Source organism: Salvelinus namaycush, chromosome 33 (genome assembly GCF_016432855.1).
Source record: "Salvelinus namaycush isolate Seneca chromosome 33, SaNama_1.0, whole genome shotgun sequence".
NCBI classification, from domain to species: domain Eukaryota; kingdom Metazoa; phylum Chordata; class Actinopteri; order Salmoniformes; family Salmonidae; genus Salvelinus; species Salvelinus namaycush.
This window is the reverse complement of record NC_052339.1, coordinates 13,468,901-13,489,717: the sequence shown is the minus strand read 5'-3', so window position 1 is coordinate 13,489,717 and position 20,817 is coordinate 13,468,901. Positions and strand designations below refer to the sequence as shown.

Here is a 20,817-nt window from a genome sequence, read left to right as displayed (position 1 = left end):
TTTTGTTAGAAAAATGTGCATATTTCAGGTATAAATCATAGTTTGCCATTGCAGCCACCATCACAAATCTCACCAAAGCGACTAGAATTACTACAGAGAGCAACGTGTATTACCAATTTACTCATCATAAAACATTTCTTAAAAATAGACAGTGCATAGCAATGGAAAGACACAGATCTTGTGAATTCAGACAACATTTCAGATTTTCTAAGTGTTTTACAGCGAAAACACAATAAATCGTTATATTAGCATACCACATGTGCAAACGTTACCCGAGCATTGATTCAAGCCAAAGAGAGCGATCGTACGTAATCATCGTAATCATCGTAATCATCGTAATCATGACGTAATCATCGCCAAAATATATTAATTTTTTCACTAACCTTCTCAGAATTCTTCCGATGACACTCCTGTAACATCATATTACAACATACATATAGAGTTTGTTCGAAAATGTGCATATTTAGCCACAAAAAAACGTGGTTATACAATGACAATACTAGCAAAACTAGCCTGAAAATGTCGGGCGCCATCTTTCACAGTGATCTTGTCTCATGAATAACTATTCATAAACTTGACTAAAAAAATATAAGTTGGACAGCTATCGAAAGACAAATTAGTTCTTAATGCAATCGCTGAATTACATTTCTAAAATTATCCTTACTGTGCAATACAGGGTTCGCCAAGCGAAGCTATACCAAAATAAATGGCGGAATATGTGTTTAACATTTTTCAACAGAACAACGATTTATCATCTTAAATATTTCTTACTATGAGGTGATCTTCCATCAGAATCTTGGGCAATGTATCCTTTCTTGGGTCTAATCTTCTTTTGGTCGAAAGATGTCCTCTTGTCCGTCGAAATGCCCACTAACGTTCGACCGGGACCCCGAAACGTGCCCGGCGCTTCAAAGTGCATCACAAAGCAATGCCTCAAAATCGCACTAAACGGATATAAATTGCTATAAAACGGTTTAAATTAACTACCTTATGATGTTTTTAACACCTATAACGAGTAAAAACATGACCGGCGATATATTACTGGCTAAACAACAGCTTGGAAAGAGAGCAGGTCCGACGTCCATCGTGCGTCAGGCGCAGGGAGCAAAAGAACGGTACATCCGGTCTTTGGCCTTTTATACAGGCCCTGATTGCGCAATCGACTCCATTCAAATTGTCACCACTTACTGACATCTAGAGGAAGGCGTGGGCAGTGTTTGTATCCTCATAGCATTTACAGGGACTTTAAAACTGACCTGGGACCAGAGGCCAAGATTTCTGAAATCTCACTCCCTGTCAGGAAAAGTGCTGTAGAATGAGTTCTGTTCCACTCAGAGACATAATTCAAACGGCTATAGAAACTAGAGAGTGTTTTCTATCCAATAATAACAATAATATGCATATTGTACGAGCAAGAATTGAGTACGAGGCCGTTTGAAATGGGCACCTTTAATCAGAGCTACTCAATACTGCCCCTGCAGCCATAAAAAGTTTAACTTCTTATGGCTGCATCAGCTACCGGGATCGATATGACAGCAGCCAGTGAAAGTGCAGGGCGCCAAATTCAAACAACAGAAATCTCATAATTAAAATTCCTCAAACATACATGTGTCTTATATCATTTAAGGTAATCTTGTTGTTAATCCCACCAACGTGTCCGATTTCAAATGTGCTTTTCAGCGAAAGCATTACAAACGATTATGTTAGGTCACCACCAAACGACAATAAGCAAAGCCATTTTTCCAGCAAAAGATAGCTTTCACAAAAAGCAGAAATAGAGATAAAATTAATCACTAACCTTTGATTATCTTCATCAGATGACACTCATAGGACTTCATGTTACACAATACATGCATGTTTTGTTTTATAAAGTTCATATTTATAACAAAAAATCTGAGTTTACATTGGCGCGTTACATTCACTAGTTCCAAAAACATCAAGTGATTTTGCATAGCCACATCGTTTCAACAGAAATACTCATCATAAATGTAGATGATAATACAAGTTATACGCATGGAATTATAGATATACCTCTCCTTAATGCAACCGCTGTGTCAGATTTCAAAAAAACTTTACGGAAAAAGCAAATCATGCAATAATCTGAGACGGAGCTCAGAACAATAGCCAAATTAGCCGCCATGTTGGGGTCAACAGAAACCAGAAAATACATGATAAATGTTTCCTTACCTTTGATGAACTTCATCAGAATGCAGTCCTAGGAATCCCAGGCCCACAATAAATGCTTGATTTGTTCGATAATGTCCGTTATTTATGTCCAATTAGCTACTTTGTTTAGCGCGTTAGCGGTAAACAATTCCAAAGTCACAAAGCGCATCCACTATAACGTGACGAAATGTCCAAACGTTCCGTAACAGTCAGTAGAAACATGTCAAACGATGTACTGAATCAATCTTTAGAATGTTGTTAACATACATCTTGAATAACGTTCCAACCGGAGTATTAGATTGACTTCAGAAGAGCGGTGGAACGGAGGTCCTCCTCATGTGAAGGTGCGTGTTCAATGCGTGGTCACCTCATGGCAGTGATTACTAATTCCTGTCTCCTTCGGCCCCCCTTCACATTAGAGTCATCAGACAAAGTTCTATTGACTGTTGACATCTAGTGGAAGCCGTAGGAAGTGAAAACTCATCCATATCTCGCTGTAATTTCAATGAGAGCTTGGTTCTTGCTCTTCAACTGATCGCTGCCTGCACCCCCCGCCCAACTAGCATTACTACTCTGGATGGTTCTGACTTAGAATATGTGGACAACTATAAATACCTACTGTAGGTGTCTGGCTAGACTGTACACTCTCCTTCCAGACTCATATTAAGCATCTCCAATCCAAAATTAAATCTAGAATCGGCTTCCAATTTCGCAACAAAGCCTCCTTCACTCATGCTGCCAAACATACCCTCGTAAAACTGACTATCCTACCGATCCTTAACTTCGGTGATGTAATTTACAAAATAGCCTCCAACACTCTACTCAGCAAATTGGATGCAGTCTATCACAGTGCCATCCGTTTTGTCACCAAAGCCCCATATACTACCCACCACTGCGACCTGTATGCTCTCTTTGGCTGGTCCTCGCTACATATTCGTCGCCAAACCCACTGGCTCCAGGTCCGCCTCATCTCAGCTCACTGGTCACCTTAGCAACACCCACCCGTAGCACGCGCTCCCGCTGGCATATCTCACTGGTCACTCCCAAAGACAACATCACCTTTGGCTGCCTTTCCTTCCAGTTCTCTGCTGCCAATGACTGGAACGACTTGCAAGAATCACTGAAGTTGGAGACTTATATCTCCCTCACTAACTTTAAGCATCAGCTGTCAGAGCAGCTTACCGATCGCTGCAGCTGTACACAGCCCATCTGTAAATAGCTCATCTGTAAATAGCTCATCTGTAACTAGCTCATCTGTAAATAGCTCATCTGTAAATAGCTCATCCAACCAACTACCTACCTCATTCCCATATTTGTTTTTCGGGTCTTTTGCAGACCAGTATCTCTACTTGCACATCCTCATCTGCACATCTATCACACCAGTGTTAATTGCTAAATTGTAATTACTTCGCCACTATGGCCTATTTATTGCCTTACCTCCTTACTTCATTTGCACACAATGTATACAGATTTTTCTATTGTGTTATTGACTACGTTTGTTTATCTCATGTGTAACTCTGTGTTGTTGTTTTTGTCACACTGCTTTGCTTTATCTTGGCCAGGTCGCAGTTGTAAATGAGAACTTGTTCTCAACTGGCCTACCTGGTTAAATAAAAGGTGAAAAAATATATATACAGTGGGGCAAAAAAGTATTTAGTCAGCCACCAATTGTGCAAGTTCTCCCACTTAAAAATATGAGAGAGGCCTGTAATTTTCATCATAGGTACACTTCAACTATGACCGACAAAATGAGAAAAAAAAATCCAGAAAATCACATTGTAGGATTTTTAATGAATTTATTTGCAAATTATGGTGGAAAATAAGTATTTGGTCAATAACAAAAGTTTATCTCAATACTTTGTTATATACCCTTTGTTGGCAATGACAGAGGTCAAACGTTTTCTGTAAGTCTTCACAAGGTTTTCACACACTGTTGCTGGTATTTTGGCCCATTCCTCCATGCAGATCTCCTCTAGAGCAGTGATCTTTTGGGGCTGTTGCTGGGCAACACGGACTTTCAACTCCCTCCAAAGATTTTCTATGGGGTTGAGATCTGGAGACTGGCTAGGCCACTCCAGGACCTTGAAATGCTTCTTACGAAGCCACTCCTTCATTGCCCGGGCGGTGTGTTTGGGATCATTGTCATGCTGAAAGACCCAGCCACGTTTCATCTTCAATGCCCTTGCTGATGGAAGGAGGTTTTCACTCAAAATCTCACGATACATGGCCCCATTCATTCTGTCCTTTACACGGATCAGTCGTCCCGGTCCCTTTGCAGAAAAACAGCCCCAAAGCATGATGTTTCCACCCCCATGCTTCACAGTAGGTATGGTGTTCTTTGGATGCAACTCAGCATTCTTTGTCCTCCAAACACGACAAGTTGAGTTTTTACCAAAAAGTTATATTTTGGTTTCATCTGACCATATGACATTCTCCCAATCTTCTTCTGGATCATCCAAATGCTCTCTAGCAAACTTCAGACGGGCCTGGACATGTACTGGCTTAAGCAGGGGGACACGTCTGGCACTGCAGGATTTGAGTCCCTGGCGGCGTAGTGTGTTACTGATGGTAGGCTTTGTTACTTTGGTCCCAGCTCTGCAGGTCATTCACTAGGTCCCCCCGTGTGGTTCTGGGATTTTTGCTCACCGTTCTTGTGATCATTTTGACCCCACAGGGTGAGATCTTGCGTGGAGCCCCAGATCGAGGGAGATTATCAGTGGTCTTGTATGTCTTCCATTTCCTAATAATTGCTCCCACAGTTGATTTCTTCAAACCAAGCTGCTTACCTATTGCAGATTCAGTCTTCCCAGCCTGGTGCAGGTCTACAATTTTGTTTCTGGTGTCCTTTGACAGCTCTTTGGTCTTGGCCATAGTGGAGTTTGGAGTGTGACTGTTTGAGGTTGTGGACAGGTGTCTTTTATACTGATAACAAGTTCAAACAGGTGCCATTAATACAGTTAACGAGTGGAGGACAGAGGAGCCTCTTAAAGAAGAAGTTACAGGTCTGTGAGAGCCAGAAATCTTGCTTGTTTATAGGTGACCAAATACTTATTTTCCAGCATAATTTGCAAATAAATTCATTAAAAATCCTACAATGTGATTTTCTGGAGAAAAAAAATCTTATTTTGTCTGTCATAGTTGAAGTGTAACTATGATGAAAATTACAGGCCTCTCTCATCTTTTTAACCTGTTTGGCGTGCAAGCCCGACGTCGGTACACTTATGACAACAGCCAGCTCAAAGTGCAGGGCGCGAAATTCAAAATATATATATTTTTTAAATATTTAACTTTCACACATTAACAAGTCCAATACAGCATATGAAAGGTACACATCTTGTGAATCAAGCCAACATGTCCGATTTTTAAAATGTTTTACAGGGAAGACACAATATGTAAATCTATTAGCTAACCACGTTAGCAAAAGACACCACTTTTCTTACTCCATCAGTTTTTTACTCCATCAGTAGCTATCACAAATTCGACCAAATAAAGATATAAATAGCCAGTAACCAAGAAACAACTTCATCAGATGACAGTCTGATAACATATTTATTGTATAGCATATGTTTTGTTAGAAAAATGTGCATATTTCAGGTATAAATCATAGTTTACATTGCAGCTACAGTCAGAAATTGCACCGAAAGCAGACAGAAAAATTACAGACACCAACGCCAAATAACTAAATACTCATCATAAAACATTTCTGAAAAATACATAGTGTACAGCAATTGAAAGACAGGCATCTTGTGATTCCAGACAATATTTCCGATTTATCAAGTGTTTTACAGCGAAAACACAATATAGCGTTATATTAGCTTAGCACAATAGCAAACATAACAACAGCATTGATTCAAGGCAAAAATAGCGATAACGTATAAACCACCAAAATATATTAATTTTTTCACTAACCTTCTCAGAATTCTTCAGATGACAGTCCTGTAACATCATATTACACAATGCATATAGAGTTTGTTCGAAAATGTGCATATTTAGCGGCACAAATCGTGCTTATACAATGAAAATAGTGTCCAAATACTCAAGCAATCTGTCCGGCGCCATCTTGGAAAGGCCCCTATTCTTATCGAAAACTATTCATAAACTTGACTAAAAAAATACAGGTTGGACAGCAATTGAAAGACAAAACAGTTCTTAATGCAATCGCTGAATTACATTTTTAAAATTAACGTTACTGCGCAATGCAGGGTGCGATAAAGCAAGGCTACACTGCAAGTAATGGCGTCTTATGCATTTTACTTTTTCCAACAGAACAATGAATTATCAGCATAAATAGTTCTTACTTTTGGATGAACTCCCATCAGAATCTTGGGAAAGGTGTCCTTTGTCCAAAAGAATCGTTGCTAGGCTGGAGAACGTTGTCTTCAACATTGCAATTAGCAGTAAACAATAGCCATGTGGGCCAGAGATACCCAACTTCCTACAACGTCACGAAAATAAATACCCGAAAATCGCAATATACTGACATAAACTGATATAATTCGGTTTAAAATAACAACATTACGATGTCTTTAACACCTATATCGAATAAAAACAGAGCCGGATATAACTAGGAGCTAAAACAAGAGCTTCTAACATGACATGCCAAGACCCTCCCTGCGTCAGAGCGAAGAGTGGAAAGATGGGACATTTCGGTTCCAAGCAATTTATAACCTTTGGGAACTACGTAGAAACTCCATTTCAACTCTCCCTATTCGCTGACACCCAGGGGAAGGCGTATGCAGTGCATCTCAACCAATAGAGGACAGGCAAATTAATACACAGGTCTCAGAACAGCCAGCAAAATTCTGCATTCTGACATACACATAGGAAAATTGCTCTAAGTCGAGTTCTGTTTCACCCACAGATATAATTCAAACGGTTTTAGAAACTAGAGAGTGTTTTCTATCCAATAGTAATAATAATATGCATATTGTACGAGCAAGAATTGAGTACGAGGCCTTTTTGAAATGGGCACCTTTTATCTGGCTACTCAATACTGCCCCTTGAGCCCAAAGAGGTTAAGTGGGAGAACTTGCACAATTGGTGGCTGACTAAATACTTTTTTGCCCCACTGTATATTGGTTACATATGTGTAAATACGAGTGATTCTCCAAAAATATGTTGACTATATTATAAAGAAGTATTGCATTACTACAAATGCAGAGCTAAGGTATTGGGGAAAGTCACAATACATGATCCAGAGATTGGACAGGGTAGAGAGGTTGGCAGCTGAAAGTTTAATCCTAGCCGACCTAGTAAAACTGTGGCTGGCTGCTTTATGCTGGAGCTTTCCTGGAGGCTGAGGGTGAGGGAGCACAGCCTGCGGCTTTCCTGAGCCCTCACATTGCAGGGACCCCCACCCACATAGTGTGATAGTGATCTGGGATACCCACTAGATAAGATACTGCCATCATCTTTAGAATAACATCACTGTAGTACTTTGTTGGCAATTGCTGCTATGATGTTGTTAGGATTAGGTTTGGTAAGCAGTTCCGTTCTAGATCGTATGCTTCTTATGATGTATAGCACTGGCTGCCGTACTATCTACTGGGCTGCCGTACTATCTACTGGGCTGCCAATCTGTGGCATCGGCTTGAAGAACTACCATGTGTAAGAATGAAAGATGGAACCTGTAATAATGAATTCAAACTCGTTTTTTAATTTAACCTAGAAACAGTAGTGTAATTGCCTTGTTCAGGGGCAGAGCGACAGATTTTTACCTTGACAGCTCAGGGATTCGATCTAGCAACCTTTCGGTTACTGGCCCAACACTACCCACTAGGCTATCTACCGCCCCGCTCTAACCACTTACCTAATTTTTTACCAGCATGTCACCTGTGCAACTAGAGGCGACAAAACTCTAGACTGAATACCAGGACGTGTACCTAGAGCATGTGCTGACCAGCTGGCAAGTGTCTTTACTGACATTTTTTACATTCATTTTATTTATTTAACCAGGCAAGTCAGTTAAGAACAAATTCTTATTTACAATGACAGCCTACTAAAAGGCAAAAGGCCTCCTGCGGGGACAACAATAAATTAAATGTTTTACACATTTTCAGGATGGAAAAATGCTTTCAGTGTTAACTTAAATGACTAAACCCAGATATAAAGTATGTAGAACAAAGCTAGACAGTCAGGGAGAACTGAGAATTTCAAAAACAATGAATTTAGCAGTATTGGTTTTGTTATTATGTTTGAGCAAAATAACACAGCATTAGCCATGGCCAAATACATAGAATTGCAGTAAATTAATTTCAAACTGGAAAAAAAAAATTCTCTGCTCCATGGCAGAATGTAGAATCGCAGAATATTTGCTTAAAACAGCAACATTTTCGTTAGCCGCATTGCAAAATGTTTAGAATATCAGGAAATTAGCTTTAAATGTCACAAATATCTATCAGCTCTATGGAGATTTTTTGGAATGGCATAAAATTTGCTTAAAAATACTACACAGCCAAGGCGGGGGCCTCTAAAATGTTCTCTAAAATTCATGAGCCGACCTCTCCCATTGTCACGCCTCCTCCCACGCCCACCACCTAAGCCCCTTTAATTCCAGAAAAAACCCTGACCTCCCTCTGCAACTGGATCCTGGACTTCTGATGGGCCGCATGAGGGTAGGCAATAACACATCCACCAGCTGACAATCAACATGGGGGCCCCTCAAGGGTGTGTGCTTAGTCCCCTCCTGTACTCTGTTCACCCACGACTGCGTGGCCTTGGACGACTCCAACACCATCATGAAGTTTGCTGGCAACACGACGGTGGTAGGACTGACAATGAGGCAGCCTATAGAAAGGGAGGTCAGAGACTTGTGGTGCCAGGACAACAACTTCTCCCTCAACGTCAGCAAAACAAAGGAGCTGATCGTGGACTGCAAGAAATGGAGGGGCGAGCACGCCCCCATTCACATCGACGGGGCTGTAGTGGAGCGGGTCGAGAGATTCAAGTTCCTCGGTATCCACATCATAAATAATTAAAGTAATACTTCAGGATTTTGGCAATGAAGACCTTTATCTACTTCCCCAGAGTCAGAGGATTTCGTGGATACCATTTCAACGTCTATCTGCATTAGGGTTGCAAGGGGTCGGAAACTTTCCGGGAAATTTCCGCTTTTGGATTGTTTACCAAACACCCTAACAAAAGAAGCTATTGGACATAAACAGACATAAATGATGGACATTATCGAACAAAACAAGCATTTATAGTGGAACTGCGATTCCTGGGAGTGCATTCTGATGATGATCATCAAAGGTAAGTGAATATTTCGAATGCCATTTATGAATAATGTTGACTACCCAACATGGCGGATATTTCTCTGGCTGGTTTGGGCTCTGAGCGCCGTTCTCAGATTATGCTTTTTCCGTAAAGTTTTTTGAAATCTGACACACCGGTTGCATTAAGGAGAAGTGTATCTAAAGTTTCATGTGTAATAGCTGTATTTTCATCAACAATTATTATGAGTATTTCTGTGAATTCATGTGGCTCTCTGCAATATCACTGCATGTTTTGGAACTACTGAATCTAACACGCCAATGTAAAATAAGATTTTGGGATATAAATATGAACTTTACCGAACAAAACATACATGTATTGTGTAACATGAAGTCCTATGAGTGTCATCTGATGGAGATCATCAAAGGTTAGTGATTCATTTTATCTCTATTTGTACTTTTTGTGACTCCTCTCTTTGACGGGAAAAATGGCTGAGTTTATCTGTGACTTGGTGGTGACCAATAATCATAATCGTTTGTGGAGCTTTCGCTGTAAAGCATTTTTAAAATCTGACACTGTGGCTGGATTAACGAGAATGTTATCTTTAAAATGGTGCCTAATATTGTATGTTTGAGAAATGTGATTGATGAGATTTCTGTTGATTTGTATTTGGCGCCCTGCAATTTTATTGGCTGTTGGCGGAACCCCAGTCCTAGACAGGTTAAGCCTGGGAACTTGGAGAATTTTTAATATAAATTCTTCAAAAAAGTTTGTTTATAATAGTGAACCTTTTTTGTGGGATACACATAAGGAAATTCTAGGTCTTGTGGCATATTTTGGTTAAACTATCCCAAATTCAATGGAATTGCAACCTTCTGCATGCACAGTGCACTCTTCCATCACATGTACAGCTGATTCTCAAGATCTTGCTATTGAGCCCACACTACTACACTGTCTGAGCCATGGACTACATGCTTACTGGTAAGATTTGATTACAATACTGGGTGGGGTGAATATATTTTATATGACATGATTTTAACTAGTAACTAGTAAATAGTATCCTACAGCAAAGTGTGTTTAAATCATTTCTAACTTTTTAACAATTTCTGCTAGTTAGTTTTTGCTACCATGTGGGTTTTAGCTTGCTTGAGCCTGCTAACTGAGGAGTGTTAATTCACCTGTTTCCATTTCACCTGTTTCATTTTGAAACATAGATTAAACAACTCCTTTGTAAGATACAACTGCTTAACTATTTATCTGTACATAGATTTATTTATTTTTTTACTCTATTTTTTGGTTCACCTCTGATGCTCACAGACAATGTGTATTGGAAGAGATTTCTGAATGTTCTTCGCCCAGCATACAACCCTCCAACCAGACATGCTTTATCTACTCATTTGCTGGATACAGAGTTCAACAGAGTTCAAGTGAAGGTCAAGCAAATCATAGAGAAAAGACTATTGCAATCATCTATGATGGGTGTTCGAATGTTTGTGGGCAAGGAATAATTAACTACATCATCTCCACCCCTCAACCAGTATTCTACAAGAGCACAGACACAAGGGACAACAGACACACCGGTCTCTACATTGTAGATGAGCTGAAGGCAGTCAATGACCTTGGACCACAGAAGGTATTTGCACTGGTGACAGACAATGCTGCAAACATTAAAACTGCTTGGTCTAAAGTGGAGGAGTCCTACCCTCACATCACACCCATTGACTGTGCTGCTCATGCATTGAATCTGCTCCTCAAGGACATCATGGCAATGTAAACAATGGATACACTACAAGAGAGCCTAAGAAATGGTTAGGTATGTGAAGGGTCATAAAGTTATAGCAGCAATCTACCTCACCAAGCAAAGTGAGAAGGATAAGAGCACCACATTGAAGCTGCCCAGCAACACCCGTTGGGGTGGTGTTGTCATCATGTTTGACAGTCTCCTGGTGGGGAAGGAGTCTCTCCAAGAAATGGCCATATCACAGTCTGCCGATATGGACAGCCCCATCAAGACGATCCTCCTGGATGACGTATTTTGGGAGAGAGGGGTAAGCAGCCTGAAACTCCTGAAACCTATAGCAGTAGCCATTGCACAGATTGAGGGAGACAATGCCATCCTGTCTGATGTTCAGACTCTGCTAATGTAAGAAAATAAATCCGTACTGCCCTGCCCACTTCACTGTTGCTCCAAGCAGAGGAAACTGCAGTTCTGAAATGCAGCAAAAAGCGTGAAGACTTCTGCCTGAAGCCCATACACACCGCAGCGTACATGTTGGACCCCAAGTATGCTGGCAAGAGCATCCTGTCTGGTGCAGAGATCAACAAGGCCTATGATGTCATCACTACAGTGTCTGGGATGGAGATGCAATATGGCAGTCGTGCCAACATATCTCATCAGCCATCTGGTGGAATGGACTTTCTGGATCTGAGGCTCTTCCCCTGTTGCCTCCATCATCCTCCAAATCCCACCAACATCAGCCGCCTCAGAGCGCAACTGGTCCTTGTTTGGGAACACACACACCAAAGCACGCAACAGGCTGACCAATACAAGGATTGAAAAATGTGGGGCCATCTGGGTAAATTTGAGGCTTTTTGAGCCTGACAACGAGCCATCCTCAACAAGGTTGGAAAGTGACAGTGAAGATGAGGCCTCAGAGTCTGATGTTCAAGAGGTGGACATTGAGGAGGTCCAGTGAGAAGACTTGGAAGCCTGAGAGGAAGACAACCAAAGCTTTAGTTTCTAGACCATCACTTTACAGATGTATGTTGAAAATGTTTTTGAGAGATGCGATGGATCATTTGGGATCATTCAATATTCCCTTTCTTTTGTTGTTCAGTGAAATCATCCCTTGTGAAGATTTGCAATTATGCAATTATGTCTACTTATAAGGTAAAAGGTTCGTCTCCATATGACATGATAAATATATCAAATGCAAAAACATCTACATTTAAATTGCAAACTACCTGCCCTCCAGGACACCTACACCACCCGATGTCACAGGAAGGCCAAAAAGATCATCAAGGACAACAACCACCATAGCCACTGCCTGTTCACCACGCTATCATCCAGAAGGCGAGGTCAGTACAGGTGCATCAAAGCGGGGACCGAGAGACTGAAAAACAGCTTCCATCTCAAGGCCATCAGACTGTTAAACAGCCATCACTAACATCGAGTGGCTGCTGCCAACATACTGACTCATCTCTAGCCCCTTTAATAATGAAAAAATGGATGTAATAAATGTATCACTAGCCACTTTAAACAATGCCACTTTATATAATGTTTACATACCTTATATTACTCATCTCATATGTATATACTGTACTCTATACCATCTACTGCATCTTGCCTATGTTGTTCGGCCATCGCTCTTTCATATATTATTATGTACATATTATTATTAATTCTTTTACACTTGTGTGTATAAGGTAGTTGTTATGAAATTGTTAGGTTCGATTATTTGTTAGATATTACTGCATGGTCAGAACTAGAAGCACAAGCATTTCGCTACACTTGCATTAACATCTGCTAACCATGTGTATGTGACAAATACAATTTTATTTGATATATTTCCGTTAATTCCCATATATTCCCACGGAAAGTTTCCACCTCTGAATATTCCCCAAAATGTGCAACCCTAATCTGCATTGACCTTTTTTTGCACTCACTCACTTTACCCCTACCCATATTTACATAACGTAGCTACCTCAATTACCTCGTACAGCTGCACGTTTACTCTGTATTGGTAATCCCTGTATATAGCCATGTTATCTTTACTCATTATTGCTATTCATTATTCACTGTGTATTTATTCTTCGTGTCACTATTTCAATTTTGTATTTGCTTTTGTATCTTTAAAGGGATACTTCGAGATTTTGGCAATGCCCTTTTATCTACTTCCCCAGAGTCAGATGAACTCGTGGATACCATTTTTATGTCTCTGTGTCCAGTATGAAGGCAGTTAGAGGTAGTTTCGTGAACCAATGCTAATTAGCATTAGCGCAATGACTGGATGTCTATGGGTACCTGCTAGATAAAGGGCATCATTGCCAAAATCCCGAAGTATCCCTTTAACTCTGCATTGTTGTTAAAAGACCCGTGAGTAAGCATTTCACTGTTAGTCCTGTTGTTTACGAAGCATGTGACTAATTATTTATTTGACATGACTGAATTCATGTGCCCGAAGCCTGGAACTCCGGATACTGAGTTAAAACACTGGGTAGGTAACAGGGTTAGGAGTTGAGGCTGTAGTGTGTTTTTTTACCCAACATCTGTGTTATGTGAATACCGGTTGGTTTCTCTGATTGTAGGTCACAGGCTGCGTCTCAAAATGCTACCCTATTCCCTATGTACAACAGGTGTAGACCTTACAGTGAAATGCTTACTTACAGGCTCTAACCAATAGTGCGAAAAAAAGGTGTGTGTGTGTGTGTAGGTAAGTAAAGAAATAAAACAACAGTAAAAAGACATTTAAAAATAAGAGTAGCAAGGCTATATACAGACACCGGTTAGTCAGGCTTATTGAGGTAGTATGTACATGTAGGTATGCTTAAAGTGACTATGCATATATGATGAACAGAGAGTAGCAGTAGCGTAAAGAGAGGGGTTGGCGGGTGGAGGGACACAATGCAGATAGCCCGGTTAGCCAATGTACAGGAGCACTCTCTCACATACGCGCTACTAACAGCATACCACCCTGCATACCACTGCTGCCTTGCTTCTGAAGCTAAACAGGGTTGGTCCTGGTCAGTCCCTGGATGGGAGACCAGATGCTGCTGGAAGTGGTGTTGGAGGGCCAGTAGGAGGCACTCTTTCCTCTGGTCTAAAAAGTCTCCCAATGCCACAGAGCAGTGATTGGGGACACTGCCCTGTGTAGGGTGCCGTCTTTCGGATGGGACGTTAAACAGGTGTCCTGACTCTCTGAGGTCATTAAAGATCCCATGGCACTTATCGTAAGAGTAGGGGTGTTAACCCCGGTGTCCTGGCTAAATTCCCAATCTGGCCCTCAAACCATCACGGTCACCTAATAATCCCCAGTTTACAATTGGCTCTTTCATCCCCCTCCTCTCCCCTGTAACTATTCCCCAGGTCGTTGCTGTAAATGAGAACGTGTTCTTAGTCAACTTACCTGGTAAAAATAACGGATAAATAAAAATAAAATAAAAAAAATTACTTATAGGTCATTATTCATCATCACTTGTCTGTATTCTCAAACTGTCCTAATAGATAGCCTAGAATCCAAACGGACTATTGGTTCACAATGAAACAGAGCAACATTCCGTTTGGATTCCAGGCTACCTGGTAAACTGAATCTACTAGAGCCCGACCGATATATCGGTTAACAGACGATATTAGCCTTTCATCTCTATATCGATACCTGCCGATAAATCCACAATAACTAATATTGAATAAATAGGATGAGAAAAGGGAATCTCATGCTGATCTGAACACTTCTGTTCATTCTCATGATGTGTCATTATTGTCACAATGTATTAAATCAACATTTAAAGCATAGTTATTGGACAGTTGCTCTTTTGGATGGCAATTGATGAGAATTCAGTATGGAAAAATGGCACGTTTTCATTTCCCTATAGTAAACAGTATATCGGGCCCATATATCGGCATAGGTCATTTTTTTTCACCAAAGAATTTAACTCAAAAAACATATCGGTCGGGCTCTAAAATCTACATATCATCATTATAGGCTTACACGGAACCCAAACCGGCTGCGCCCGTGCGCCATCGTGCAGAAATGTATTTTGTCCCCCCCACACCAAACGCGATCACGACATGCAGGTTAAAATATCAAAACAAACTCTGAACCAATGACATTAATTTGGAGACAGGTCAAAAAACATTAAACATTTATGGCAATTTAGCTAGCTAGCTTGCCCTTGCTAGCTAATTTGTCCTATTTAGCTTGCTTGCTGTTCAATATAAACATTGAGTTGTTATTTTACCTGAAATGCACAAGGTCCTTTGCTCCGACAATTAATCCACACATAAAACAGTCTCTAGTCATCTCTCCTCGTTCTAGGCTTTTTCTTCTCTTGACTTTATATTGCGATTGTCAACTTTCATAAATTAGGTGCATGACCTCGTTCTGACCTCGTTCGTCTTTAAGTCACCCATGTGGGTATAACCAATGAGGAGATGGCACGTGGGCACCTGCTTCTTTAAACCAATGAGGAGATGGGAGAGGCAGGACTTGCAGCGCGATCTGCGTCAGAAATATTTTAGCCCTTGGCAACGCAGACGCTTGTTGGCGCGCGTGAGCAGTGTGGGTGCAATAATTGAATAATATAGATTTCTACATTTATTTTGCAATGCTCGCGTACGCAACGCGAGCAGTGTAGTCAGCCTCACCCCCAGACATTTGCATCAACACAATACTATGACGGCTATAAATGTCCTAACTATACAGGTTATACATTGATCTTTCCACAGAATACCTGTGCCAGCTAAGATCTCCACTCACAGTTCTCCTCTCGCCCCTAAACAGCGTCTGCTCTCACATGATCCTTTTATTCTGTCCGTCTCGTTCTAGAGGCATAAATTGCATTAATGGAGGGAGGCTGCCTGTCTGGATGGGAGCTCTGCTTGCTTAAAAACATTTAACAGCTGTAGAGCACACTCGCTGCATTAAACTCACACCAGATTAGGGCTGTAGCCTGGCCAGCTCCACAAACACACACAGGCTGGTGTGGGATAAACACAAACACAACAGTGATGCGCGGGTTGACTCACAACCCTCAGTCCTCGCGGTCATATCCGCAGGGCGGGCGGGTTTAAAGTCATGACATACTGTGTGGATGAAGGGCGGGTTGAATAAAGAGCAAAGAATATCCTACCTTAAAGTTGCACTATGGAGAAATCGCATAAGCAAAAATATGGTTGATTCAGCTGTTTGAAGCTGGTGTACAAAACCGAAAGTAAAAAAACAAAAACTTAAGAACGGGAAGCATAGAAATAGCACACATAGAACAGATCTACCGCTTTAGTCTTGCTTTCAAGTAGAATGATAGATACAGTATATAACTCACATTTCCATGTGAATTTGGTCAGGTCGCCCAAAAAGTGACATATTGACACTTAAAAAAATCCATAAATATATAATTATTGTGCAATTTATATCTATAGGCTACATTTCGGTTTTTATTTCATTATTTTAGGCTATCTGGCATTAGTGCATAAGCCTAAGCTTTGGGGCCTAACTATACACGCACTAAATAGCCTACACACCAACCACCAAATGCTTTTGGGAACGGGCAGAAAAAGTGAATGCCGATCCACCGAGGCAAAATGGACAACGTCCGAGTTTAATTCATGAAGAGAAACACTTCAAAAAGGAGAGTTGAAAATAAAGAGAAGGGAGGGCCATAAAAGTAATGTTTTAAAAAGATTTGGTGAAGTGGTTAAAGAGGATGATAGAAGTGCTTGCTATGTTATGTGATGATTGTGAGGCTCGATACAAAATCGACAATAACAAGAAGACTGTCACAAGAAGGGGACTTCAAATCAGGGGTGCAACTTTCACTGGGGACCCCAAAAAATTATTTCAGTCCCCCCGTTTTATCCTTGGAATGTGATACAAAATGAGGTAACGGTGTGCTTTAGGACCAAGTGGATGCCTCCGAGCGTCGGGGAGGCTGTTTGGAGTGTTTATCCGACTGGATAAAATTAAAAATATATATAGTACCAGTCAAAAGTTTAGACACACTTACTCATTAAAGGGTTTTTCTTTATTTTTACAATGTTCTACATTGTAGAATAATAGTGAAGACATCAAAACTATGAAATAACACATATGGGATTAATGTAATAACCAAAAAAAGTGTTAAACAAATCAAAATATATTTTATATTTGAGATTCTTCATAGTAGCCACCCTTTGCCTTGATGACAGCTTTGCACGCACTTGGCATTCTCTCAACTAGCTTCATGAGGTAATCACCTGGAATGCATTTCAATTAACAGATGTGCCTTGTTAAAAGTTCATTTGTGGAATTTCTTTCCTTCTTAATGCATTTGAGCCAATCAGTTGTGTTGTGACAAGGTAAGGATGGTATACAGAAGATAGCCCTATTTGGTAAAAGACAAAGTCCATATTATGGCAAGAACAGCTCAAATAAGCAAAGATAAATGACAGTCCATCATTGCTTTAAGACATGAAGGTCAGTCAATCCAGAAAATTTCAAGAACTTTGAAAGTTTCTTCAAGTGCAGTAACAAAAACCATCAAGCGCTATGATGAAACTGGCTCTCATGAGGACCGCCACAGGAAAGGAAGACCCAGAGTTACCTCTGCTGTAGATGAGAAGTTCATTAGATTTAACTGCACCTCAGATTGCAGCCCAAATAAATGCTTCACAGAGTTCAAGTAACAGACACATCTCAACATCAACTGTTCAGAGGAGACTGCGGGAATCAGGTCTTCATGATTGAATTGCTGCAAAGAAACCACTACTAAAGGACACCAATGAGAAGAATAGACTTGCTTGGGCCAAGAAACATGATCAGTGGAAATCTGTCCTTTGGTCTGATGAGTCCAAATTTCATATTTTTGGTTCCAACCACCGTGTCTTTGTGAGACGCAGAATGGGAGAATGGATGATCTCTGCATGTGTGGGTCTCACCGTGAAGCATGGAGGAGGAGGTGTGATGGTGTGGAGGTGGTTTGCTGGTGACAGTGTCTGTGATTTATTTAGAATTCAAGGCACACTTAACCAGCATGGCTACCACAGCATTCTGCAGCGATACACCATTAGATTTGGTTTGCGCTTAGTGGGACTATCATTTGTTTTTCAACAGAACAATGACTCAAAACACACCTCCAGGCTGTGTAAGGGCTATTTGACCAAGGAGAGTGATGGAGTGCTACATCAGATGACCTGACCTCCACAATCACCAACTTCAACCTAATTGAGATGGTTTCGGATGAGTTGGAACGCAGAGTGAAGGAAAAGCAGCCAACAAGTGCTCAGCATATGTGGGAACTCCTTCCAGACTGTTGGAAAAGCATTCCTCATGAAGCTGGTTGAGAGAATGCCAAGAGTGTGCAAAACTGTCATCAAGGCAAAGGGTGGCTACTTTGAAGAATCTGAAATATATTTTGATTTGTTTAACACTGATTCCATATGTGTTATTGCATAGTTTTGATGTCTTCACTATTATTCTACAATGTGGAAAATAGTAAAAATAGAGAAAAACCCTTGAATGAGTAGGTGTGTCCAAAATTTCGACTGCTGCTGTATGTATGTATGTATGTATGTATGTTTGTATGTATGTATGTATGTATGTATGTATGTATGTATGTATGTATGTATGTATGTATGTATGTATGTATGTATGTATGTATGTATGTATGTCCCCCCACTTCTTAAATTAAACTGAAATCTGGACACTGACTGTAGGTCTATAACCTCTCACATAACCTTAATATTAACTTCTGCAAAATGGAGCATTTGTTGCAGTCAAATTATACACCAAATGTAAGCAACATTTTTACTCAGAAACAGGAGTGAAGAAATATGATGCATTCCTTTCACCATCTTGAGAGAACGCAAATGCACAGTTAGATAAGGGAAATGGAAGGGAAACCTAGTCAGTTGCACAACTGAATGCATTTAACCTAAATGTGTCTTCCACAGTTAACCCAACCTCTCCTTAAATCGACGTCCACGCCGCCTGGGGAGCTGTTGTTGTTGGGGGTTAACTGCCTTGCTCAAGAACAGAGCGGCAGATTTTTACACCTTGCCGGCTCAGGGATTCAAACCAGCGACGTTTTGGTTACTGTCCTAATGCTCTTAACCGCTAGGCTACCTGCCACAGATACCATCTGTAGAGGTGCTATCATTATCAGCTTCATAAAAGCTAATAGTAGGCTATTTCAACTACATAAAATATGCATCCAAGCCAAACTGAATTCTATAGATCTATGACATTATTCTGTTGAGCAAGGGTTTATTTAGTCTTCTAGGGCAACATATAATGACAGAAGAGAAGCTGCATGTATCTAATTATAGACAAGTTGACTAACAAATAGCCTACCAAAATGTTGGAAATTATCAGCGGAAACATCTAAATCAGGAAACAAAAAATATTGCACCCCCTGTCAAAAAAAATCCTTCTGCAATATGACTGTAGCCCACAGCTCAATTTCTATATTAGCAGGTTAGGGTCAGGTGCAGGCCTCAGATTTTCATATACAGTTGGGCGGTTGCGGATTGGTTATTAGAAATTGCAGGCTGGTGCGGGTGAACAAACAGCTGACCCGCACACCACTAACACACACACACAGATAGTGGACTCCATAAGCCCTTTGGTCCTCCCATAACACACCCATTGCATGGAAGGGCCCTATGGAGGGGCCCAGAGTAGAGGACTAGACTCTCCCCAGTTCCGACCAACACACACACAAACCCAGGAAGGCAGTCCAGCCCAGCCCAGCCCCGGTCCCACAGGCACTGACAGACGTCACAGGATGCATTCTGAATGGCACCCTATTTCCTATATAGTGCACTATTGGGCCTTGGGAATAGGGTGCCATTTGGGGGTGGGGGATTCTCATAATGGATAACTGAATGAGTAAGTTAGGGGATTTTTGGTTTCGGGGCATTGCATAGCTGCATTGCAAGAACAGTTTTTGTTTTAGTTGTTTTTTCTATGTTTCATGTGCATTGCCCCATCTAAATGGTGTTTTCCATAATCATGACATTAACCATCAATTTCCTTTAGCCTAACATGTTATAGGCCTAACCTAATATAGGCTATTAAAATCACATTCAATAACACTTAAACCTCGCATGAGTGTGGGAATAACACATGACTTATGTCCTACCGTCCATATTCTCTCTGTCGCTGATGTGTTGTAGGTTGCAGCCAGTATCCTCTCTACTCAGCTCCGCTTCGGGGCGGTAGGGTTCTAGCCTCGAATGGGCATTTCTCCGGATCTTGGGGCTCGACGAAACGCAGCAGGAGGCGGTGTTCCCCATCGTTAGGTCCCTGTAGTAGGCTAGAAAGGCTAAAGTATATTTCCCGTCAGCGTCTTCCTAGGTCTCGAAACGGATGGATGAGAGATAGGGCGTAAACGCGGATTCTTTGTCAGCGCGCGGGTAGATAGAACTGCAGAAATATTCATTCGATTACACACCCTTGTCCGGTCCTGACTTGCGGCAGCTGTAACATAGAGCCATTTAAAACTAGAAGGAACAAATACATCAGAATGCTAGGCTACTCCCCCAGAGCCAAATCCCCCCGCGGACCCAGAAATCTGCTCTGCCCACGCAATCTCCAGGTTTACCGTCGGCTGTTGCCTTACAATTTGAACCAAATCTGCAATGTCGTTTTAATCATTTTAGAACTATTCGAATAAAACTCTGATCTCGTTCAAGATACAGCGCTACATTGTAACCGACGCATCATACAAGCAACACTTCGAGCA

At 41.0% G+C, this 20,817-nt stretch overlaps 1 protein-coding gene across 2 annotated transcripts in view; it reads right to left on the bottom strand.

Annotated features, from left to right (window-relative positions):
• ccny (cyclin Y) overlaps positions 1-20,817 on the bottom strand; it is a 77,935-nt gene extending 57,118 nt beyond the window's left edge. For both annotated transcript variants that reach the window (XM_038972933.1, XM_038972934.1), the window contains exon 1: positions 20,215-20,817. In XM_038972933.1, coding sequence (XP_038828861.1) covers positions 20,215-20,368 — 154 coding nt within the window. In that variant the 5' untranslated portion in view covers positions 20,369-20,817. The remainder of the gene's footprint in view (positions 1-20,214) is intronic.